Source organism: Myotis davidii, unplaced genomic scaffold, assembly GCF_000327345.1.
Source record: "Myotis davidii unplaced genomic scaffold, ASM32734v1 scaffold339, whole genome shotgun sequence".
NCBI lineage: Eukaryota > Metazoa > Chordata > Mammalia > Chiroptera > Vespertilionidae > Myotis > Myotis davidii.
The window spans coordinates 2,010,739-2,037,441 of NW_006290778.1; the positions used below are offsets into that span (position 1 = coordinate 2,010,739).

Sequence of the window (26,703 nt, forward strand, 5' to 3'; positions counted from 1 at the left end):
AAACTGCTGTAAAAAGAAAGGAACTCTTACCATTTGCAACAGCATGGATGGACCTGAAGAGCATTATGCTAAGCAAAATAAGCCAGTCAGAGAAAGATAAGTACCACATAATCTCACTCAAATGTGGAATCTAATGAGCAACATACATTGATGAACAAATATAGATCCAAAGACATAGATTGCGAGAGGGATGTCCGATTGCTGGTTTAGGCCTGATCCCATAGGGCAGTCGGACATCCCCTGAGGGGTCCCAGATTGGAGAGGATGCAGGCTGGGTTGAGGGACAGTCCCCCATCCCCAGGTGCACGAATTTCATGCTCCAGGACTCTAGTTATTAAATAAATAAATAATACACACACGAATAAAAAAAAATAAAGGGGCATTAGTGCAGGTTTAAAAGCAGAGCATGAGTAGAGAGGGGAAGAGCCAGGGAGAGGCAGAGACTGAAGATGTGAGTTGAAGATGATGATAGAAGTAAACTATCATGCTTGTTAACAGTAAGATATCTAGATATGTTAGCACAGGAAAGAATGCCATTAACAAAATCATATTAACAATTAAATTAAGCGAAGAAAATATCCAATTGTAATTTTATTACATGCCCTGTTTTTGTTACTTATTAACTTAATTTGCGTGAGACAAATGAAAATGATAATTCTTACCTAGAATATTTTTTCTTTTCCTTTCCAGTTTTGATTCAATGATCTCTTGTGTTCTTGCAGATGAAGTTTGAGCAGAAAAATTTAGATAAACAGGAACATAGCCAGCTGATTCTTGAATTCTATTTAGCAATCCTTTTGCAATAACAGACTTTAAATTCAAACAAACGTTAATGATGTCACATTCAATATAATAACTTTCAATTGTCTTTATCGGTAGTAATTCATTACGATGAGTAAGGAATAGGATACAAGGAGAGAGGGTAAAACCAGATTGAAACGTGTCTTTCTTTTCCTGGAGATTCCATGGAATTGTATCTCCTAGAGCCCAAGAAATGTTCTAATCAGCTCTATCTCAGCAAAAAGCTTTTAGTTTAGTTTCAAACCAAAATACATCTTGGTTGCTATCCAAGTCAATTCAAAAGCAAGAACCACAGGACCCAAACTTCTTTCAGAAATAATTTATCAGGAAACAGTGAATCTCTGTTTACGTGGACACCCAATCAATCAGCATTCTCGCCTATACACTCTACTTTTTCTAAACGTTGTTGCTATGTGAGGTAGAAGGAACCGGGCAGGAGGAAGTAGACTGGCCTTCATCAATAGTCTATTTGGGGACACAAAGTGCTTGGCCAGTTCCCACCCTCGTCTCTGCAGTGGCAGCCCCAGAAATTCCAAGGGATGCAACATAAAAGCTCCCAAACACCAAACACTGGTCCCCAGGATCCTCTGGTCTATACAGTATTGACATTAGGAATTTATTCAGACACTGGCCAACTAGAGTAATTCCCGAGGTCAGTACAGAGCCAGCACAGTGACATTCTTTCTGAAAAAGTAATCACAGCAATTTTCCTTGAGAAATAATGTGTTATGTATGGGGCTTAGAACTCTAGGTCCACCACACCCTCATTTTGGGGGGAGACCTTGTGTGCGGAAGGTTTCCTACCTTGCCAACTCCAGTTGTCCCAGTAAATAATACCGAGTGCCTGACCGCCAGTAGTTTTTCCATTAGATACCCGAAGCGCACTGTGTCAACTGTGGGCACAAGCATTTCAAAAAATGGGACATCTCGGCTGTACTTGAAGGAGGGTATGATTCGTTCCCAGGGGTCCAGCCGTTTGGTATCGAAGTCCATGTAAATGCTCCACAGATCGCCAGAACTCGGAAGCTAAAGTATCAAATTAAGAGCCATTGGCGATAGGAAATGTGCATGCATAAACAAAGGCAATCATGGAATGGAATGGATTTGGATTTCTTTTTTCTTAGTAGAGAAGTAGTTGTTTCACTATCAGAGTTTAATTCTTTAAACACAGTCATGCAACACAATGCATAAAAACATCTGACATGCTGATTGTATTAAAACCCCATCTTAGAATGGTAAAGCATTTTCAATTCAATTCAACATTCAGGGGTTTACTTATGACAAATACTGTGCTTGGTGCTGGGGTCAAGTGCTGAACGAGACCCAGACTCTGCCTTCAGTGACCCTGAAATTCACATGGGGGACACAAGGACATTAGTTATTACCCACAGAGAAAAAGGGGGTTCTAATGGACTTTTGTATGTCCACAGAGGACGGATGGCTCATTTCTATTTGCAGGGTGGTTGAAGATTTAAGAAGGTTTCTAAGAGGTGGGAATGGCACAGCTCCGACTTGAAGGACAAGCAAGAGTCAGATGGGCAGAGAAGGAATGGGGGTGGGGGGTGGGGGTGGGAGTGGGGAAGGAAGGCGTCTGGGGTCAGGAGTCAGGTTTAGAAAACAGGTCAGGAGGCCGAAGCCATGGAAAGTGCTACGCATATGGGAACGATGAGAGCACTGCACACAGTGAGACATGAGTTGGGGAACACGGACAGGGGCCAGGTTATGAAAAGCCTCACTTTTTAGAGTTTGGAGCAAGAGTTCAGTAATGGATTCTAAGTAGGTAGGTGACAGGATTCAACTGCATTTCAGAAGGTTCATTCTGGTAGCTGTACAGAGCAGTGGTGTTTCAAGATTTGACAGTGACTCAGTAAGAAATCCATTTGACAAGGTGACCTAGTACATACATACTAGTATATGTGTGTGTGCGCAAGTATGTGTGATATTTACACCTATTATCTGCAATTCACTCTATTTTCTATTCTATTTTTAAGGAAAAATAGCTTTTGATGGATAACATAATATCTTTTGTCTTTCAAGGCTATCATTGTTTATTTTGATGCTGAAATCTGCCCAGATGTGACCAGTGGGAACCCTTCCAAACTGGCTCCTGGGTTCTTTTGCCATGTCTTGCTGTTCCTGGAGCACTTCTTCAGTATCTGACTGAATAAGAGGATGTTCTGGTCTCACTTGCACTTTCCCTGCCCCAGTCCTGGAATAAGCTATTGTTTTCACGTAGGAGCCTCAGCTCTCTTTTGTGGAGAACAGTATTTAGGAATTAGATCTGGGTATGCTCACTGCCATGGAGGTGTCATTGCTTCTAGTTCCTCTCAGCATGCAGAACTATGAAATTTATGCATGTGCAATATATATATATATTGCACATGCATAAATTTCATAGTATATATACATATATACTATGAAATATATATATATATTGCACATGCATAAATTTCATAGTATATATACATATATATGTGTATATATATGTATATGTATATATATGCATATGTGTATATATATACACATATATACATATATATTCATATATTTGAATCCATGAGCACAAATATCTCTGATTGCAATATAATAACACAGTGTGCATTCCATATCTGCAAATCCCTTCTCCAACAATGAGAAACCTGTTTCCATTATCCTCAGCACATTTATTCATTTGCTCAATCTTAGAATGTACAGAAAGTAGGTTCAGAACAGCTACACCATAACACTGAAGAATAAGTTTACTAACTGGAATTCAATATTCATTTATAGTATGGATTTTTTATAGTTTTATACATTAATTTCTTCATATGGCCAGGAGAGGACTCCTAAAAAATTTAATACAATAAATGTTATCCATGGTTAAGAAAAGTGAATGATTTTAGAAATTTTTTTCAGTGAAGAATTTATATTTGCAGTAGAACTAAGGCTCTTAAGGTTTTAGTCTTGAAGTTCAGTTTTAATGATTTAGAACGAATATGTTAAAATTAAATTTATTTGGCTCTTACCCTGGCATCAGGATTGTCATCAAACTGTGTTCTAATAAATGTATCAAAAGAATCCATGTAGTTTTCCGTTAGATTTCCACCCAAAGACCATAAATAACAGAATATAAAAGTCTGACATAGCATTGTGTTCAGTTTTGTTTGTTCCTGAAAGAACAAAGAGAAAGACTTTTAATATTTTACGTTAACATAAAAAGAATCCTACACTGCAAAATCAAAAGACTGTTGTGGGTTATGTGTGTGTGTGTGTGTGTGTACTCATACATTTAAGAAAGAGATCAACCAAAGGACTTGGATGCATGCATATAAGCCTAACCAATGGACACAGACACCACAGGGGTAAAGGGGGGATAAGGACACATCTGTAATACCTTAATCAATAAAGAAAAACAATAAAAAGGGCACAGCATATGTTTCCTATATTTAATTTAATGGCTCACAAAGTGATGTTTTATAGTAGTACAAAGTTAAACACTCTGATGAGAAAGTGAATGGCAAGGAGTGTCCAAAAAAAAAAAATCTCAAGGTTGTTTTTCAACTGATCATTATAACTCTGTTTACGCCTGCATGACGGTATTTAAGCAGATGCTGACAGACACATATTAGAAGTATGTTGTAGACTGTAAGGGAATTTAAGAACTGAGTATAAGAGTGAACCATAGGCTCTCTAACACTCCTTCCAACTTTTAGCTTCTATTAATCTACGCATAGTCATTAGTCCCCTGAGAAGTTAACTTGAAAATTGATCATATTACAGAAAATTTGGAGTCATTTATTTGCAAAGGAGCTATACAATTATCGCATTTTCTGGCTTTACTGAAGTAATAAAACCTTCCATACCATTGAGAGATTAAGTCCATCTTTCTCAAATATCAACGACTCCAATAAGCAACAGAGTGTAGTCACTTTGCTAATGTTTACTTGCGGGATCGCTTGGCAGCATTTTTTATTGATAAAATTTAAACCATCATCAACATAACGGAAAAGGCTCAATAAAAATTCTTGGGTTTCCTCATTCAGCTGAAAATAAAACAAACAAATAATATTTTAGCACGACAAGATGAAATATGTAATTAAGTTTAGAAATGGGTTGGTTCACATCTCTTTTTTTTTAAATTTTATTTTACTGTTTAAAGTATTACAAATAGTAGTACATATGTCTTGTTTTTTCCCCACTGACCTATAATGCATTTTGTGACTATTAGACTAATGGGTATAAATATAAGATATAAAATGAATACAAAATTTAAAAGCCTCCTATGACGCAGGACACCTGGGAAGATTTTGGGTAGCTGATAATGTCTTACATGTTGCTCTAGTAATGGGTACACAAGTGCTTATTTTATGATCACTCTATTTCATGCAGTCTTCTATATTGATATCTCCCACAATTAAGAATATGAAAAAGAGGAACCATAAGAGAAAACATTAAAAAATATCTACTAAAACACCAATACCCCCATGCCCTGGTGAGGATGTGGAGCAGTAGGAACGCTCATTCATTGGTGGGGGGATGAAAATTGGCACAGCCACTGGGGGAGACAACCTGGTGGATTTTCACAAAGCCAAACCTAGATTAACCATATGACCCAGCGATCACGCTCCTATGTCTTTACCTAAATGAGTTGAAAACTTAAGTCCACACAAAAACCTGAGCATGGATGTTTATAGGAACTATTTTTTGGTTTTATTTTTTTTTCCAGTTTTATTGAAAATACTGACATACATCACTGTATTAATTGAAGGCATACAGCATGATGGTTTGATTTATATATACAGTTGAGCCTTGAACATGGGGATGCAGTGCAAATGCCCACGTAGCTGAAAATTCAATGGCTAATTCAACCAGCTGTGGGTCACACTCAAGGGAAGTGTGAGCCCTCCCAGACGGAGACACTGGGGAGTATCTGGTTGCACTCACTTTTTTAGAAATACCCATCATCCAGGTTTTAACATAAGGCATCCATCTCAGTTCCTCAGGATCCACAAACACCATCCCACATCGACTGACTGTAGCAGGAGAGGCAACCCTTAGGTCTTGCACCTAAAATTCAAGAAAGTTGAACAGGAAACAGCTAATACGATATTTCCTTATTACTGCACCTTCAATGTTAATGAATCATAAATTCAAAGTTTAATGCTGAAAAGCTTTAGATGGAAAACAGAGGGAGAGCTATAAGTAATCAGATATAGGGAAGAAATGTTAAGTGAAGGATAAGGTGGAAAAACCCCATAATTATAAGAGGATACTGTCAAATTCCTTCTCTTTTCTCTTTTTCCTTGTTTCATTCTTGTACCAACACCTAGTCTAACACCTAGCATGTAGTAGGCATTCAATCAATGTTTGATGAATGAATACACGAGGGCTATCATCTTCCATAATATTTTGTCACTGTAATTGGTCCACATTTCTCTTTCAAACCCTCCATCAAATATTCATACCTCGCTGGGGTAATTTATTCACTTTAAGTACCTTTCAAATCATGCGAATTCATCTATATATATGATATACTTCCAAAGAAAAAGAAACAAGTTCTGGTGAAGCCAGAATTTATTGTACTTCTTGTTTATAGAGAGACAGGAATGTTTGAGAGACTTTGGCCGTCAGGATGGACAATGCATTACAAAAAGACACTGTAATAAGTATTTGGTACATAAACAAAACACCATGCTGGGCCTTACAGATAGTAAATGATACATCAGCCTGAGAAAATAAGTATAGTGGTATGCCAATCTAACAAATGATTGCTTCACTCCACAGCATGGCATATATACTTGATACTGTTGTAATTAACCTAGTTATTAATAACAGGAAAGGAGCAAAAGGAAGGCCAAAGATTATAGGCATGCCATTTGGGCAGCTTCATCAGGAAGCTACAAATTTACACTCCCAGAGGCCCAACAGAGAAAGGATAGATGCATGCCCAGTAAAGTTGGGGGAGGGGGGGCGGGCTAGTGAAGGTGCTCACTGTCAGTCACACCTGGGAACAGGTCATTGGTCAGGATGGGCGTGGCCACTTCAAGGGTGCGAAATTTGGGATATTTAGTTCCCTAAACAAAGGACTGTGCCTTTCTTGTTGTTCTTGTGCCCTTGGGATCTTGTTGCAGGGGGCGTGCTCTCTTGGGACCCCTGCATTCGCCCACCTGGCCCCCCGCACACACACACAAGGGACTAATGGACTGTCACTCGCCTGATGATGAACTGGACCCGGCTGCAACATGGAATGGAAACTCTGGATGCTGGCTTTGCTTCCACACTTCTTCTATAACTGGATTTAGGGAAATGGGACTTTGGAAACCCAAGGATGTAATTCTCTTGCACGAGTCTCAGAAAATTCTTTTTTTCTGGAGATATTGTGAGGACTCTGCCCCCAGCACACAATGGGGAAAGGAATACCCCAACTTCTCGATAACATATTTACCTCAAAAAGCATGTGGACTTGCGGTGTGAGTTTAATCCTCTCGCTGTTAGCCAGGCAAAGCATCTTGTTATCATCCAACACTGTATTCATGTTTTCAATCCAAAGAGCATCCACCGGCCCATCACTGATGATCCACTTATGGTCTTCTGAAGTGTCTTGCACAGCTGCTCGGACACTCAGTGCCATCAAACCATCTTTCCACTCCAAGGTTACAGTATTTACTTCGCCATATAACTCACCCATTGTAATTGATTTAGGATTAAGAACATATGTTTTAACTGGTTGGTAAAAGGGATTGTCTGCACCAATTTTTCTCAAATTCCCTAAAGTTTCTGCAAGTATTCGATAAACGGTGGTTTTGCCACCTCCGGTCGGCCCAACTAACATCACACCATGCCTTACCAGCATAGTTTCATAGAACTGTATCACCTTTTTAACCATACATGTCTCAGGTTGGAGATTTTGCCCATTCATGACATCTATAATTGTTGACTGCAATATACCATAATCATGTTCTGGAATTTGGACTCCAGGGAAAAGGTCAGATATGATTCCACTGAAATTTAAAAAATAAAATCAATTAGGAACCACTGGTCATTGAGTTTTCCCCATATTTGTTACAAATAACTGATTAAACATTAAAATGAATCTTATTTTTCTCACTGGTCTTTTCTTCTAAACACATACAGTATTAGTATATCCTAAGTTGTATACCAGAATCTATAATTTCTCTGATATTGTGCTTGATTTTGCTTATTTCTTGTACTGTAGACCAATGTTCTTAAGTATATTGGGAGCCTTTGGAGGTAAGCAATATCTCTTGTTTCTGTATTGTCCACAGTAGATGGTGTAGTGTCAAGGAAGTTTATTTCTTTTCTTTTTTTAAAAAAATATATTTTATTGATTTTTTACAGAGAGGAGGGAGAAGGATAGAGAATTAGAAACATCGATGAGAGAGAAACATCGATCAGCTGCCTCCTGCACACCCCCTACTGGGGATGTGCCTGCAACCAAGGTACATGCCCTTGACTGGAATTGAACCTGGGACCTTTCAGTCCACAGCCTGATGCTCTATACACTGAGCCAAACCAGTTAGGGCATTATTTATAATATCATATTTCTAACTTAACTTTTCCAAGATGCACACATATATACTTATAACTGTATATGTATACTCAGAAAAATAATATGGAAATAAAAATAGAAAACTAGTACTAGGTAAAAAAGGGAGTAAAGGAAAAATTGACTTTCTGTGGGAAACAGTTAATGTGGTATGTTTCTATGGGTAAAAAAGAAGCTAAAACCTAGTTTACACTATATACACAAATGCATTTGAGATACAGTAAAGACCTTAATATAAAATGACCACAACAGTACTAGATAAAAATATAAGAGATGAATTTTGTACCACTATGGTAAGAAAGTCTTTCTAAGAAAGATAGGAAATCTATAAAAAATGGTGATAAAGTGGAAAAAATAAGTAAAAAAAATCTTCTGCGAGATAAAAGGTTTTATATACAAACTTAAAGAATGAATGATGGAGAAATATTTCCAATTCTTATACCAGATAGAATTTATGACTCCCCCAAAATCAATAAGTAAAAGAGTAAAATAGAAAAAATGTTCTTAGAATAATAAATATATATGACTCATGAGCTTAAGAAATGATACCAATAATTTAAGAAATGCATGCATAAAGACTTTTGGTCTCTCATTAAAATACTTTAGGGAAATGGGCATTTTCATAAAACCATTTATATAAATGTAAAATGTCTTTGGAGGCATCTTGATAGACTAACTAAATTAAAAATGCCTCTTACCCTATGACCTAGCAAACTTACTTCCTGGAATCTCAATTATAGAAATATCATAAGTGTGCAAAGATAAATGCAGAGTCATTTTCATCATTGTGTCCTACCAAAAGGAGGAGACATGTTCTGAGAAACCGGGGCACTGATAGAAGACAGGGGCAAAGGAAATCCCAGCACAGTCATCAACGGACATCCCTGATAAGAGATGTGCCCCAGGGGTCATGGGTAAGCAGCCCAGATTAGAGCAGGACAGAGGGCTCCAGAGAGGCAAATTCAATAGAATATTTCAATTGTTTATTTGTTTGCTTTTAGGGTAGTTACACTCTGGCAAAATTTGGAGACAAATTAATGATAAGTTTATAGGAAATAAGTAAAGGAATGAAAAATAAGAATGATGGTAATAAATGAAGGGAAAATAAAAAGCTAGATAATTTAATAATGAAACTATAGCTCAGCAGTGGATAATGTTTACATTGCTATGATAAAGCACTGAAATCCTAGATATTTTGTTTAGGTTATATTGCAATATGACTACACGCAGAAGGCGGGTCTAGGGGAAGAGCTGGATGTGCATTATGGGTAATATCTAAAACTGAAAAATCAAGAAATGTAAAAAACATGGTACTAAAATATGAAGGGAAACAGTAAAATGAATGAATGAATCGATCAATCAATGGGAAAATGATTTGCCTTTGGTAAGTTGGTGAAGGGCAGGGAACCACTGCTTTTCATGAGACTAATTTATGACATTATTTTATTTTGAAAACTACTACATGTATGTCTTAGATAAACATAAAACTACTTAATAGAAGTAGAAATACATAGATAAAAGCAATCACATTTACGTTAAGCTCAAATCTGATTTCTTGGAGGGGGCGATGGGAAATTTCTTAGGTCAGGAACTCATAACCAATACTAATTTATATAGCACACAGCCTGATGATCAATATTTTGGGAAAAAACACAAATAAACTGGATGGCTAATAAAATTTTAGTGCCTTTATTTTATTTTATTATTTATTTATTTATTTGGGTTAACCCTCACCCGAGGGTCTTTTTCCATTGATTTTTGGAGAGACAGAGAAACATCGATGTGAGAGAGACACATCAATTGGTTGCCTCCCACATGTGTCCTGACCAGCGCCAGAGCCTGCAACTGGGGTACATGCCCTTGACCAGAATCAAACCCAGGAGGACCCTACAGTCTGCAGGCCAACACTCTATCCACTGAGCCAAACTGCCTAGGGCTAGTGCCTTTATTTTAAACTAGTGTTTTTTAAAACGACAATAAGTATCTCTAGAAACGATGAGTTATTACCCTGTTAGAGACAGACATGCTTGCAGATGAGACTATCCATGACCTCTACACAGCAGCCATGCTTTATTCTGTAACATCTAGAAACTTACCTGAACAGAATAGCGTCATCTGTTAAGAATTTGGGCAAGTTGGAGTCTCGCAGTGCTCTTATCAACACCACATCTTCATTTAGATCTGGGTTCTCTCTTTTTAAAGACCTAAATGTAAAAGGATAATTCAGATGACATTTGTGAGAACATAGTATTGAATGTGATTTTCCAAACCCATGGGCTGTGGGGGGAGAGGGGGGGCCCCACTGCAGGTGCCTGCTGAGAGGGGAGGAGCGTGTCCCCTTCATCCCGAATGTCCAGCTCCATCAGAGCATGCGCAGGAGTCAGGCACAGGCTACACAGCCTTGAGGACGATGACAAGGACATTTTTTCTCAAACTCCCACAGCAATCCTCCCTGAATCTGCATGCACCCCTGGATGTATCATGATGATTAACATCCTGTGACTTTCTGTTACCTCAGCCCAGAACACCCTGCTTGGCTCCTTTGCTGGCTCTTAATTACCCTTCGAAACCCAACCCAATTACTCTCTCCTCTAGAAGGTTCCTCCACCCCTCATGGCAAACCTTGGGCACAGCCCTATGGTTCTCCTCACTACACCGTATCCTAGATAATTGCTCACTCTTCTGTCTTGCTCACTGTGCTGCAGGTGAGGTCTTAGCAGTCTTTCTCTAAGTAGTCTTAATAGTCTCCTTAAGTGTCAATCCTGTGTAAAGGAGAAACACAAATATCTTTCCATACTCTCTGTTCTTTCTTTGAAACTCTTTCAAAGAAAGGACAAAGTTTATGGAAGGGCAGAGATATTTGTGGAAAACCCAAGGATACAGGAACCAGGCTGAAGGGCCCTGGAGGTACAGAATCCAGACTAGCAAGTCTTGGCCTGAGAGGAAGGACAAGTGAGGAGATAGGATTCCAGAGGCAGGAGTTTCAAGAAGATCTGAAAGGAGAAGTTGGGGCCTGAAAAGAGAAAAGGCTCGTGCTTTCTCAGAGACTAGAAAGCAGCTCCGCCTTGGACCATACTGTAAGGACAGAGGTGAAGTCTTGGACCAAGAGCCTGGACGAATGATAGATTAAAACGGAAGTGTTCTGAATGCTTCAGGCTTTGTCAGGCCTGACTTAATTGCTGAATATGCATAACAAACCGTACGCCTTTTAAGTGGAGTCATCAATCTTCTGTTGGGAAAAGCTTTTGCACACTCAAGCCCAGTGTATGTGACAAGTTCAGGGGAAATGAAATTTCTCTGAAGCCCAGTCTAGATTCAGGTCTGGTCTGGGGGCAGCCACGTAAGACACACAGTAAGAACTGTCATGGGATGAGCAGAGATGCCCATTTCGCTGTGAATGGGAGTGTTAAGGTAAGAATAAAGACAGCAGCAGCAGCTGACACTTATTAATCACTTCCTGCGCAACTTTAAGAGCTGTTTGTGAATTGTGTATGATGCGCATGATGGCATGTTCTGACGTTTCGCTGTTGGCCACCTTGGTTTCTTACCCAGCCATGACCAGCACGGACTTCACGGCTCTCATGCCGAAGTCATAGTGATCTTGCTGAGAGAGCTGTTCACTGCAAAGCTTATACATCTGAGTCATTTTTCTTGCTAATATTTTACTGGATTCAAATCCCTCAGAATATAGAATTACCTAGAAAAAAAGTATTACATCATGTTATTACATTATATTGACAAAAATATGTCAGCATAGTACCAATGTCTTCAAAATCTACATTAGACACCACAGCTCTCCAAGTTGTCACATCATTTAACCAAGAAATGTAAAACGATTGAGGGGAAAAGGGTTTTCTATGCCACAAGGAGGTAGAAGGTGGGACACTGTATGGGGAGACCTGAGCCCTGATTCTGCTTCCTTTCTATTGATGGAAATGTGGCCTTAGTGACATTTGATTCAAAGAGTGGAGAGCCCACAGCTTGCAAATGTTCACATCATGGAGGCTGGATGGTGGTATAAGACCTGAGTACAAAAGCAAGACTTGAACCTCTCACATCCGAATGTGTAGGCTCCCTGGGAGTCTAGGGAAAGCTCACAAGACCTGCAGCCTCTCCCCTGCCCTAGGAGGCTGTCTTGCCTGGGACAAGGTTCTGCAGCCGTGGCTAATAAATCCATAACAACAGTGGAGGGGGGTTGGACCCTTCCTCCAATCCACAATCTACCCGAATCACTGGTGCTGGCCTTGGAATTGGAATTAGGATGATGCAGAGATTTCTTACTGGTGCCTGTTTTGCTCAGTCTAGCTTCCTATGAGCACAGAGCTCTGCACACTGCAGCCAATTAAGAACATTTACTGATGACAGATCCTGACCCACTCAATCTATAACGATAGGAATAGCACTCAGTAGACTGGGTTTTTTAAATGTCTTCAATTAATTACTGAAAATCAATAGGATGAAACATGAGATGTGAACAAAATGGTGGATTGAGTTCCAAAACTGGTTTCTTTCCTACCATCACTGGACAATGAGCAAGTCATTCATTGTCCCTGTCCACAGGGGGTCTAGTGAAGATATGTCCTCCCTTAACAGTCTTCCACCCCACCATGACCTCAGGAGCATCTGTTGCAGGTGAGGCAGTGGGCTAGGCGTGGATGTAGAGAGCTGAAGGAGACTCATGCCTGGGCCCTCTTAGGAGCTGCTGGACTTGCTGAGTCAAACCTGGAAACTGTGATGATGTAAGCATTATACTAATAAAAGTTGTAATTTTTCTAATGATAGGATTTGGCATGGTTTATTCTATTTGTAGGTAATTACTTTTACTTCATATAAAGAAATATTTTAAATGAGCTGTTATCAAAAGAATTGTTAGCCACAGGAGTAAACTGTGCTTTCTGGGAAACTTCTACATGGGGTGGAGTTCCTTGTCATGAACTGCAGTGCTGAGCACAAGGGGCACAAGGAGTCCTGAAAATGTCCCACATTTTGGTCTGGATGGTCACACCAGTGAATCCATGTGTAAGAGTTCTCTGAGTTGTACTCCTACGATCTGTGCGCTTTACTATATATAAATGATCACTTTGCAAAAAGTGCCAAGAATTCACATTGGTTCTTAGCTAGTATGAAGAAACAAAAATCAGTTTAAATTGAAAGATTCCTAGATAGACACCGAAAGAATAAATACAATACAAATATTTAATGTATTAATGATGACTATTTTTTACTAAGCTGATACAGACTTACAGACCAATGTCCACTCTCCACCCTTCACCAGCATTGCTGTAACTCAACATCCCTGGACTCTAACATAAAATAAGTAGAGGCCCGGTGCATGAAATTTGTGCGGGGGTCGGGGGGATGGGTGTCCCTCAGCCCGGCCTGCACCCTCTCGCAATCCGGGACCCCTCGGTAGAATCCCTAGGCCTGGCTGGTGATCAGGGCCTGTCAGGGTTTTCCTTCTCCTGGCTGCTGGCAGCTGGTCCTGCCCCGCCACTGCCATTGCTTGCCATCTGTGTGGCGCTGCCACCCCACCCCCACCACCGGTTGCCTCCCTCTGTGGGCAACAGGCATGGGGTGCGATCGCTTGGCTGGCCTGGGCCTCTCTCTGTGGGGCGATTGTGGAGTTCCCTCCACTCCCATAATCAATAGCCCTGCTGCCGGTGGCCTGAGCCTCCCTCTTTGGAGTGATCGAACACAGAGCCCCTCCATCGGTCGCTCTGCAGAGGGTGGCCTGGGCCTTCCTCTGCAGGGCAATCATGGGGTGATGGCGGGGCCCCCCTGACCAATCACATTTCACCTGCCTTGGCTGGCCTGGTGCTAGTGTGTGTCATAGCTTGGTCATCCGGAAGGTCATCTGGATGGTCGTTCTGCTATTTGGTCCATTTGCATATTATGCTTTTATTATTATAGATGCCCAAGAAGTGAGAACAATATAGTATTTTTAGAATGACTCCAGACATTTTAATTTCTAGAGATGAACTGATAAACCCCAATGAACTGCTTAATTAAACTCATCGATTCATTCGATTTAAGGACCTACCATATTCCAAATACCATTGTAGGCATTAGGGATATAGCATTTACACACACACACACACACACACACACACACACACAGAGAGAAAGAGAGAGAGAGAGAACAAAACATTCTAAGTGATAATCATATCGACTCTTATAAGTAAGCAATGATACATTTACCAGGGTGCATTCATAAAGAAAACTTTCTACTTCAATAGAAAATAAAAGAAATAAGCTTAAATTTTTCCTGGTTTATAACGTGACACTCACCTCTGCAATCAAGGCATAATTTGGAACCATCATTGAAAAAGGTCTGAACAGGGCTTTCAAGTTATCTGGCAATTCAGTCCTGCCTGCGTATCCGGGATTCATTGTGATGAAGGCTGCACAAGTCATAACCAACTTTATTTCCCGCCCCTCAAACATGAATCTAGAGAGCTGTTTAAAGGAAAGAGAAAGGATAAGTTAACACTTCTCCAGACATCTGTAAACTCTTTCACATGATTAGTACTGGAGTCAAAATGTGTGTAATGGAGCCCTGGCTGGTTTGTTAAGTGGTTAGAGCACTGGCCCACAGAAAAAGGGTCTTGGGTTCCATTCCCAGTCAAGGGCTCATACCACAGTTGCAGGTTGCCAGGCCCCAGTGGGGATGCGTGAGGGAGGCAACCAATCTATGTGTCTCTCTCATGTTGATGTGTTTTTTTTCTCTTTCTCTCCCCTTTCCCCCTCCCTCCATCTCTCTGGAAAAAAAATATCCTCTGGTGAGGATTTTAAAAAGTGTATGTAATGGAGCATTCACGCAAAAAAATATGAATCCTGCTGTTGGATAACAGGGGGCATTTCTCTCCCGGTTCTGTCCTATCCAACCAATCTCTTCTGGGCTCAGTGTTTCCTGCTCTCTGCCTCCCTGCCCCTGTCTTGCCCAATAGTTTCTTCCTGCTTGACCCAGTCCTGCAATCTTCTAGGCCTCAACATCTTTTGCTGAGCCTCCTCAATTCAACTTAGACTTAATGGCCACTAAACACCTCCACCCTCACTTTCTGGTTTTCTCTAAGAAATTCTAATCTGATGTTAGATCCTTGGGTGATTGAAGCCCAGCTGTTAGTGTCACTGGAATTATCCCTTCACTTTCATTCAACAGCAAACACCTGCTGAGCATCTGTTGCAGGTGAGGCAATGGGTGAGGCGTGGATGTGGGGAGCTGAAGGAGACTCATGCCTGAGGCCTCTAGAAGCTCTTGGACTTGCTGAGTCAAACCTGGAAACTGTGACCATGCTGTGCAATAGAGCATACAGTGTAGGAGTGTGTAAAGCCACAGGGAGCAGTGTGTAAAGCCACAGGGAGGAGTGTGTAAAGCCACAGGGAGCAGTGTGTAAAGCCACAGGGAGGAGTGTGTAAAGCCACAGGGAGCAAAGCGTAAAGCCACAGGGAGCAGTGTGTAAAGCCACAGGGAGGAGTGTGTAAAGCCACAGGGAGGAGTGTGTAAAGCCACAGGGAGGAGTGTGTAAAGCCACAGGGAGCAAAGCCCAGAGGAGCAGCAGGGAAGTCTGCTGGGGAAATGAGGAACGCGGAGAGGCATTTCACATAGACAACCAGGGGCAGCTGTTCCAGTCAAAGGGCGCAGAAACAGGAAACTACGTTCAGGGAATGACCAGCTATCCACTCTGCTCAGGGGTAGACTTCTAGGAGGAAAGTGTTAGTAGGCCAGGGCCTGAGCATCAGGGATCTTGCACATTAGACCAGTGATGGCGAACCTATGACACACGTGTCAGAGGTGACACACGTACTCATTTTTTTGGTTGATTTTTTCTTTGTTAAATGGCATTTAAATATATAAAATAAATATCAAAAATATAAGTCTTTGTTTTACTATGGTTGCAAATATAAAAAAATTTCTATATGTGACATGGCACCAGAGTTAAGTTAGGGTTTTTCAAAATGCTGACACGCCGAGCTCAAAAGGTTCATCATCACTGCACTAGACTAAGGAATTTAGATTTTGTCCTATGGGTGGGGGAAGCAGAGAAGAATTTTGAGCAGAGTGATAGGGTCAAAGATAGCAGTGGAGAGGTCATATGGGGGGGGGTCCATTAAGGAATTGTTAGTAGAGGGAGGATGAGAGCCAGAATTATGGGGTTATCGCTAGGGACAAGAGGCATCTAGCAGGTAAAATTAAACGGACTTGGTGACTGACGGCTTCAGTTCTGGGGTTGACAGTAATGGGAAAAATCCAAGATGAATTCCAGGTCTAGCTGGGTCACTGGATGAAGGCGCTATTAAGAACATGAAGAATATAGAGGAAGACTGGAATGGAGCTGGGAGATGTGTCATATCCTGGAGCAGAACATGCTGGATGGTACAACTGGAGACCAGTCCTGCTGCCACTAAATTGCTGATTCTGTTTTTGAAACTTGCAAGTTTCCGTGCTTTAGTTTCTCCACCTATTCCAGGGGATGCATCTCTTTCCAACGATCTCATCTGGCCACCGGCAAAACTGAGGGTGAGATCTGGGGAGTCTCAGACGTCCTCCTACCTTTCTGTAACCGCACATGGTTACTCTCCAGTCAGCAAGGCTTCCATTCTCCCTCCATTCTCTTTGGTCCTTCCTCCCTTTCCCGCCATACTTTGCTCTCACTTCACTGCTCAGCAAGGTGATAATGACTTATGAGATATGGTATATCTGGAGGCCCCTGCATTCAATACAGGCCTCCTCAGGGGATCAGGGTGGGGGGAGGGGCAGGGAGAACATACCTGGAGGGATGCTGACTTTAAGGTCACATGGATTTAGGTCTATGTTGTTCCCAGAGATATTTTTAAATTTCTTTGATTCCTTTTCACCCGTAAGTAACCTTGAGGCAATGCCATGTACTTCATATAGGTTTGATGTGGAGGTAAAATAAGTGTAAAGTACAACAATTTGTACAATTTAGCAGCTCATTCAATTCCAATGTCTGCTTTCTTTTTACTTGTTCTGTAATTTCCTTTTTTTTTTTTTTGCAGAGGTGATAATCAAAATACAGTGGGGCCTTGACTTATGAATTTAATTCGTTCTGTGATGGAGCTTGTAACTCAAATTACTCATATGTCAAATCAAAAAGTGAACGAGTGAGACACGTGATGCTGGGCTGATGTTGTGGCGTTCACTGTGATGTTCACTGCGCCCACTAGTGGTGAGGTATCTGAAGCTGGCTCGTAACCCGAATTTTAGCTCGCAACTCAAAGCAAAAAAATCGGCTGAGAGACGGCTCGTATCTCAAAAAACTCGTTAGTCGGGACACTCGTAAGTCAAGGCCCCACTGTATCTAAGAGCTCTTTAGCAGGGCACCTTCTGGTAAGAATGGCCCCTTGGAGCTACAGCTGCATCCAGAGGCCCCCGTGCTACGTCAGCATGAATCCTACGGCTGAGTCCTGACGACATAAGGGCTCCCTGCGAAGGGGCCAAATTAGTGGAGGGGGACCCTCTAAGGACTTGGGGTAGCAGCTACTTACAGAACTGGCCAGACTGTTCTGGCTTATCCAGTCTGAACATCAGCCTGCCCTTTGGTGATCGCATGCCTGTCTCAGAAAGTCAACACAGAGCACTACGGAACTTGGCCCACACTTCACGGCAGTCAGCTTCCCAACATAAACCCCATTTCCAGGCACATGCTCATATGGGCCACACTCTTGGCTTCTGTCCAGTGGATGCTGGGGAGCCGAGCCCCACTAGATTGCCCAGGACTCCTCTCGCATCCTTCTACCAGCAGTGGGCTGAGCCTTGGGGCCATTATGAAGGCAGTGGAGCCCAGAAGCAGCAGTGTTGAGAAACCTGGCAGAGAAGTAAATGTCCAAGGCAAGAACAAGAAAAGCGAGGAAGAAAGTAGGAGGTGTGTGTGTGTGTGTGTGTGTGTGTGTGTGTGTGTGTGTTGGGGGTGAGAAGACGAACACAGTTCCACAAGGGCAGCACAGTGTCTGACATACGCCTGTTTCTGTGTTGCCTGCGTGAGGAATGAATTCTCCCAGCCAAGTCATGTCGCTGTAGCACTTACCCATTACACTGCAAACATGCAACAGGCAGGCGCAAGTTAGCACTCTCCTGCCTAAGAGGCAAAGGGCTGTTGGTTAATTACAAACTAGAGATGCTGCCTTGGGGGGAGTTGCCCAGCCTTACCTTGGCAGCTTTGGCATTCCGAATGGTAATGAGCTGCTGAGCGATCACTGACAAAACTTCAATGTCAATTCGGTTAAATTCATCAAAGCAGCACCAGGCCCCTGACTGGGCCAGACCGCTGAAGAAGCGTCCCATCATCTGAAATCAAAATAACTCTGTTCAACCTTGTGTAACAAAGGGGGAATCCTTCAAAAGTTCAATGTTGAGCCCTAGTCTGTTTGGCTCAGTGGATAGAGCCTCAGCCCGTGGACTGAACTGTCCCCGGTCCGATTCTGATCAAGGGCACGAACCTCCATTTCAGGTTCCTTGGCCCTGGTCGTGGTGTGTGCAGGAGGCAACCAATCGATGTGTCTCTCTCACATCGATATTTCTCTCTGTCTCTCCCTCTTCCTCCTTTCTCTTGGCAGTGATCATACCAAGGACTGGAATTGCTACGTACTACAGTAACTCTGTTTCACATTTGAGGGACCACTGAACTGTTTTCCACAGCATTTCGCAACCCCAGCAGCAGTGTCTGAGGGTTCTAGTCTCTCCACGTCCCAGCTAACACTTGTAATTGTCTGTCTCTGATTAAGCTGTCCTAGTGGTTGTGATGAGGCGTGTCATTGTAATATTAATTTGATCTGTTCCCCAATGGCCGGTGATGTTGATAATCTTTTCCTGTGTTTACTGGTCATTTGTCTATCTTCTTTGGAGAACTGTCTATTCGACTTCTTGTCCACTGTGAAATTAGATTACCTGCCTTTTTATAATGGAGCTGTAATAGTTCTTTATATGTACTAGATTCACGCCTCCTATCGGATACATGATTTGTAAAAAATTTTCTCCTATTTTGTGGGTTGAATTTCCACATTCTTGATGCTATCCTTTGAAACACAAAAGGTTTAAATTTTGATGATAATGTCTGTTCTATCCAATTTTTTCTTTTAGTTATATTTCTTGTGTCATAGCTAAGAAGCCATTGCATGATCCAAGGTCACAGAGATTTACACCTATGTTGTCTTCTAAGAGTTTCATTCTTTTAGCTGTTACACACTTAGTCTTTGATTCATTTTGAGTTAGTTTTTATATCTAGGGTGAGAAAGGGGTTCAACTTCATTTTTTTGCATTATTTGTTGAAAAGACTACTGACCATCAAATTATCTTCTCACTCTTGTAAAAAATCAATTTACTATGAGAGGCTTATTTCCAAACTCTTAATTCTATTCTATTGATCCCGTTATCTATCCTCTTGCCAGCCAGTGACCACACTGCCCTGATTGCTCAGTAGCTTTGTAGAAAGTTTTGAAATTGGGAAATGTGAGTTCACCAACTTTGCCTTCTCCCTCTCCAAGGTTGCTTTGGCTATTTTGGATCCCCTAAATTTCCATACACTACATTTTAGGATAAGCTTGTCCATTTCTGCAAAGAAGCCAGCTGGGATTTTGATAGAGATTGCATTAAATCTGTAGATCTATTTGGGGAGAATTGCCATATTAGTAACATGAAGTTTTCTAATTCATTAAAGTGGGATATGTTTCCATTTATTTAGGTTCTGTTTAATTTCTTTCAACTTTTAGAAAAAGTGAGAATATTAGCTCTGTTAGTGACCAAAAGGCATCCATGGTCAAAACATTTAGGATTTGCTGAATTAAATAAAGCTAAACAGATTCCTTCCTAATTGTGGGACTTGATAACATAGTTAGCATGCTACTTTGTGATGTGAAAATCTAGAAGGGAAATGAGGCAGAACACAGATTTTTCGTGTGTTTTTCTGCATATGCTGTAGTAGGATTCTAAGTAACATACTTTGGGGAGGTGCTGTTTTACATATTAATATTTTACTGATGTCTTTCCCATAACTGAGGGGCCCTACATCTTTGTAGTTTTCAGAGTATAAGTTTGATCTTTTGTTAAATATAGTTCTAAGTAATTCATTCTTTTGATGCTATTTTAATGGAATTGTTTTCTTAATATTCTTTTTGGATTGTTTGTTGCTATTTTACATGGAATTAAATTGATTTCTGTATATTGGTCTTGTATCCTGCAATCTTGCTGAAATTTGTTTACTAGTAGTTTTAATTGTGTGTGTGTGTGTATTCTTCAGGATTTTTAAAATACAAGATCATGCTATTTATAAGAAGAGACAAGTTTACTTCTTCCTTTCCAATCTAGATGCCTTTCATTTCATTTTCTGGGATTAGTGTCCTGCCTAGGACCACTAGTACGATGTTGAATAAAAGAGGAGAGAAGGCATTCTTGTCTTGTTCTTAATTTTAGGTGGAAATCATTCAGTCTTTCACCAATAATTAGATGTTAGCTGTGAGTTTTTCTTACATGCTCTTTTTTTTTCAGACAGAAGAAGTTATCTTCTATTCCTAGTATGTAGAGTGTTTTTATCAAGAAGGTGTTTTGTTTGTTGGTTTATCTAAGTCAGAGCTCACGATAATACTGGTCATCAGAGTTGGGAAGTGGCCACAACTAGCTAAGGGGTCACAAGGACTGCCCGGCCTAGATCACCAATGACACCAAATGCCTGTGGCACCAACAGAAGACAAAGAGAATGAAACTTTTCTCCATCAGAATGGTTTTATGTGGTATGCATCACACCTGCTGACGACTTGCTGACGTAAGCACAGAACTCCGGGGAGGTAAAAAAGATGATTTTTGATCAAGGTGGCTCTCAGGGCTTCGAATCACTTACTTTTAACATATAAAAAAAGAGCCTTTATTTTGTTTTTCATGCTGATTAATCATGACATGAAAGTTCCTCTAGTTTTAAGACTCATTGTTTAAAAGTAGATCTTAAAAATTCTCATATCAAGAAAAAAAATTCTGTAACCATGTTTGGTGATGAATGCTAACTACACTGACTTTGGTCACCGTTTTTGCAATACATCGAATCACTCTGTTGCACACCTGAAACTATCATAATGTTGTATGTCAATTATACCTCAATAAAAAATAGAAGTAAAAAACAAAAAAAAAATTAAAGGAGACTCAATGTTAATGGGTGGGAGGCATATTGGAAGCTCCTTTCTTTCCCTTCATGTATGCTTTCTGAAAGCCCACCAAGGAAGCCATGTCGAATGGCCCGCCACCTCTGCATGGAGACTGATGGATGATTTTTCCTTCTCTTGTTTCTGCTTCTGGGAGAGGTGCCTGCCACCTCCCTCCCGATGGTATGGGTAAGGTGGGGGTGGCAAGTGAGAAGTCTTCCTCTTGCCACATGTTTGACTGGAATATTGACAAGGACGATCCTTTAGACCAGGGATGGGGAGCCTTTTTTCTGCAATGGGCCATCTAGATATTTATAACATCATTTGCAGACCATTCAAAATTGCCAACTTAAAAATTAGCCTGCTATATTTAGTCAAACAATTAATTCACCCCTACTGCCTTGGGAGGGCCAGACCCAATGGTTTCGAAGGCCTTATATGGCCCGTGGGCCGGATGTTCCCTACCCCAGCTTTAGACCTTTTAAGAGGTGTGACTTTCCAAATTAGGAATGAACATGTTAATAAAGCAGTTACCAAAGTGTTGTCTGGGAAACTCTGTAAGTCCCAGAGTTCCTTTCAGGGTGCTCTGCAAGGTAGAAGTATTTTCATAGTCATTTTAAAATCTTATTTGCCTTTTTTTTACTCTTATTTTCTCATGAGACTACAGATTATGAAAAAGTCATTGATATGGCTTCAATTTTCACATTGCAAATAATCTTCAGGAAACTGTTGCTTATCAAGTTTTTGGTGTGTTTTCAAAGAAGAATATCAACAATTATCTGGAACAATTAAAATATCCCTTTCTTTTTTGGGTACATCCCTGTGTGAGGCTAGATTTTCTTCAACTATTTCAACCAAAATAACATATCTCAACAGCCTGACTGCAGAAGTAGATGTGAGAATCCGGCTGTCGTCTATTATGCCAAACATTAGAAATTTTCAAAAATATAAAACAATGTCACTATTCTCCCTGAATTTTTTGTTTGGGGAAATCGTTATTTTTCACAGATAATATGTTTATGCTAACATGTAATAGATTTATTATCATTATTTTAAAGTAAATATTTTAAATGTGTCAGTTTTAATTTCTAACATAATAAATAGCAACAGATGTAATCCACATATATAAACAAAAACTGATGAGAATTCAATAATTTTTAAGAGTGTAAAGGGGGCCTCTGACAAAAACAACAACTGCCATACTGGAAAAATCTAATGATAAATTCTCACCTCCTATGTATTTCATTTTCAATACACAATTCTCTGAATAGCTCTTCTCGTCCTGTAAGCTTATTCCTTGTTCTTAGGTTTCCCTGTTTTATCGTGTACGTACCCATCTTTCTTCTTTCTACTTACTGACATGAGTACATTTTTAAACTGTTGCTTATCAAGTTTTTGGTGTGTTTTCAAAGAAGAATATCAACAATTATCTGGAACAATTAAAATATCCCTTTCTTTTTTGGGTACATCCCTGTGTGAGGCTAGATTTTCTTCAACTATTTCAACCAAATAATTTTACCAGCATTTGACAAGTCCCCCACCGGCCTTGATTTCTACCCGGACCACCCAGGCTGCCTTATGGTGATACTTCTCCTTTGCTCTACGTATTCCACTGTAACCATCCCTAGCCCACTAATTTTCTCTTGCTTGCCATCACTCTGTTCTCTCCTTCTTTTGTTATGTCATGTTGCAAGTAGAGAAAGCTGCATGAAGCACTTAACGTGAGGGTTCAGATGCCAGGACCGTACCTTGTAGTCTAAACCATCGGAACAGTTAAAGACCACACACTGGATGGCAAGAGCTTTGGCTAGGTCTTTGGTAGTCTCGGTTTTCCCAGTGCCAGCAGGACCAGCTGGGGCACCTCCCAGGTCGAGCTGCAAAGCCCCCATGAGGCACAGGTAGCAGCGATCCTGAAGAAATTGGTAAACTGTTATTATTATTATTGTTATTTTGATATATTTTTATTGATTTCAGAGAGGAAGGGAGAGGAAGAGAGAGAGAAACATCAATGATGAGAGAATAATTGATTGGCTGGCTCCCCCACACCCCACACTGGGGATCAAGCCTGCAACCCGGGCATGTGCCCTAGACCAGAACCAAACCCAGGACCCTTCAGTCCCCAGGCCAACACTCCATCCACTGAGCCACACTAGGTAGAGCGATAAACTGTTGTTATTGAAGGGAACTGATTCTAGCCGCAAAATCATAAGTCCTGCTCTTTCTATGGGAGGAAGGCCATTCTTTTCTGTGAAAGGTTTTGTAGCAATTGAAATATATCGAAAGATCCAGGCACAGAATTAATGCAAACCTTGGCTTCACAAAGATGTAGTCAAGAGCAAATCCTTTCAAGAGTTAATGTTAGATAAAACTTTTCCAGGCTATCTATAATAATAAAAGTATAATATGCTAATTAGACCAGACAACCTTCCGGACGAAGCTGAGGCAGCGGGGGCCGAGGCAGAAGCAGCCCCTGCGGCTGCGAGGGCCGAGCCCTTTACACGAATTTTGTGCATTTGGCCTCTAGTTTTTGATAAAATAAAGCACTCTTGTTTCAACATTAACCTAAGTGATCAGTAACTTACCGTGAGAGGAGTAATAACTAATCTTGGGCACGCACCCAAATATTCATAGCCATAAGTGTATTGAGAGAGCGCCATTCTAGCCACACAGTTATCTACGTCTATATCCCAATAATAGCGCAGTTGTCTCTGCCAGTCAAAGGACTCCACTTCCTCTACCTACATAAGTGATAAAAACAACACGCATATTAGATACATTAATTTCAGAAAATAATGTTATTTTACTCAAATGAAACAGGTACCTGGGCTTGAACAAGATCGGTGACAATGTCTCTTGCATGTACATCAATAGTAATTAAGGCAGTTACGATGTTTCTGTGTATTTTAGAAAGATGGCCTCGAACTAATGCAGCCAGGTCAGTTAATCTCTAAAAATTAAAAGAGAAATTATCATAATGAACTTTTAAAAATCAGTTTACATATGTTAAATTCAGAGTAAACATTTGCCAAAACTATCTAAGTTTAAGAATCGAGATGGATCCAAGATGGCGGCCTATGGGACAGCAGATTGCAAGATAATGTGTGAGTGAGAGAGCGAAGGAGAGTGCGTGGACATGCAGGGAGTGTCTGTATTTGTGAGTGAGGGATAGCTATATTCCACAAGACTGTTGGGGATTGGCGAACCAGGTTCTCCAGGCTGGGCAGCCTCTATTGCTGCTGAAATCTCTCCTGGAGCAGCCATCTCTGCCGCAGAGACCACACCATCTTGAAGGGGACAGCGGCTGTGATTGGATACCAAGCCTTACCTTCAACTGGGGAGATCTCGGATACCTCCTGGGATCCTACAACCACATCGCCCAGGGACCAGCTGCCTCAGCTGCAAACCCATGAACACCAAGACTCTAGCCTCCCCAGCCATGGGCACTTAAAAAAAAGTTTGTCTAGGGGGAGACAAAGCAGCACCAAGTACACAGATGAGCCCTGCACCTTCTCACAGAGCAGATAGAAGGAACAGCTGAATCAAACAACATCCACATGGAATTGGTGAAATAAACACAGCTGGTGAGGCAATCCATAGACAGAAAGATCAGAGATCACCTAGAGAGAGCTCTGCCTCCTCAGATTCAGCTGGGTGTTTGTTGTTTGGGTATTTGTTGTTTGCATTTTTTGGATTAGTTGTTGTTTGCATTCATCTCAGAGTGTTTGTTGTTTGCATTTTTTTGATTAGCTGTTGGTTTTTTTGAGTTTTCTCTCCATATACATATATTTTTCCCCCTTCTTTTTTCTTCTTTCTTTTATCTTTTACATTTTTTCCTTTTCTCAATATCATTTTTGCATTCTTTTCTCTCTCCTAATTTTCTTTTCTCTGGCGGTCACCTGTTTTTGGGGTTGTTGGTATCACGAATACATTTGTGCATGGTGCCCTGTGTGTTGTGTCTTGTCGTGTTGTATTTTGTGCCTTTAAGTCAATGCAGGAGAAAGAGAGCTGCATAACCAGATACCCTGAGAGGAGTGAACATGGGGAGACAAAGAAACAGCCCCCATACGAAAGAAAAGGAGGAATCATGGGAAAAGGAAGTAAACGAAATGGAGGCAAGCAATATGTCAGAGAAAGAATTCAGAGCAATGGTCATAAGGACACTGAAAAGGTTGGAAGACAAATTCAACAATATGTGTAAGAACCAAGAGGAAATGAAGAAGAACCAAGAAGAAATGAAAAAATGACATCACTGCAATAAAGAACACAATAGAAAGTATCAACAGTAGACTAGAAGAAGCGGAGGACTGCCATCAGTGAGCTAGAACAAGGTAGGAAAAAATACCCAAGCAGAGCAGCAACTGGAAAAACAACTTAAAAACAGGAGGAGAGCCTAAGGCAGTGATGGCGAACCTTTTGAGCTCGTTGTGTCAGCATTTTGAAAAACCCTAACTTAACTCTGGTGCCGTGTCACATATAAAAATTTTTGATATTTGCAACCATAGAAAAAACAATGACTTACATTTTTGATATTTATTTTATATATTTAAATGCCATTTAACAAAGAAAAATCAACCAAAATATGAGTTCGTGTGTCACCTCTGACACGCATGTCATAGGTTTGCCATCACTGGCCTAAGGGAACTTTTGGACACCATGAAATGAAATAGCATCTGCATAATAGGGGTCCCAGAAGGAGAGGAAAGTGAGCAAGGACTAGAAAACCTGTTTGAAGAAATAATGACAGAAAACTTCCTTGATATTGGGAAGAAGAAAAAACTCACACAAGTTCAAGAAGCTCAGAGTCCCAAACAAGTTGAACCCAAAAAGACTGACACCAAGACACATTATCATTAAATTGGCAAACACCAATGACAAAGTAAGCATCCTAAAGGCTGCCAGAGAGAGACAGAAAGTTACCTACAAGGGATCTCCCATCAGACTATCAACAGGTTTCTCAACAGAAACACATAAAGCCAGAAGGAAATGGAATGAAATATACAGAATCATGCAAAGCAGTGGTCTGAATCCAAGAATACTGTACCCAGCAAGGCTATCAATTGAAGTTGAGGGTGAAATCAGGAGCTTCACAGACAAAAAAAGGACTAAGGAAGTTTATTACCACCAAACCAGCAATGCAAGAAATGCTAAAGGGACTGCTGTAAAAAGAAGAAATAGGAAGTGAAGACGGAACACAGGCACAAAGAATAAAA

At 40.7% G+C, this 26,703-nt stretch overlaps 1 protein-coding gene across 1 annotated transcript in view; it reads right to left on the reverse strand.

Moving 5' to 3' along the window:
- Positions 1-26,703, reverse strand: part of DNAH6 (dynein, axonemal, heavy chain 6) — a 219,792-nt gene that overhangs the window by 98,011 nt on the left and 95,078 nt on the right. The window contains 13 exon segments of the mRNA XM_015564106.1: positions 663-810; positions 1,606-1,827; positions 3,807-3,950; positions 4,644-4,823; positions 5,725-5,847; positions 7,226-7,781; positions 10,444-10,551; positions 11,896-12,044; positions 14,636-14,803; positions 18,516-18,653; positions 23,242-23,403; positions 24,076-24,231; positions 24,315-24,440. Coding sequence (XP_015419592.1) covers positions 663-810; positions 1,606-1,827; positions 3,807-3,950; positions 4,644-4,823; positions 5,725-5,847; positions 7,226-7,781; positions 10,444-10,551; positions 11,896-12,044; positions 14,636-14,803; positions 18,516-18,653; positions 23,242-23,403; positions 24,076-24,231; positions 24,315-24,440 — 2,380 coding nt within the window.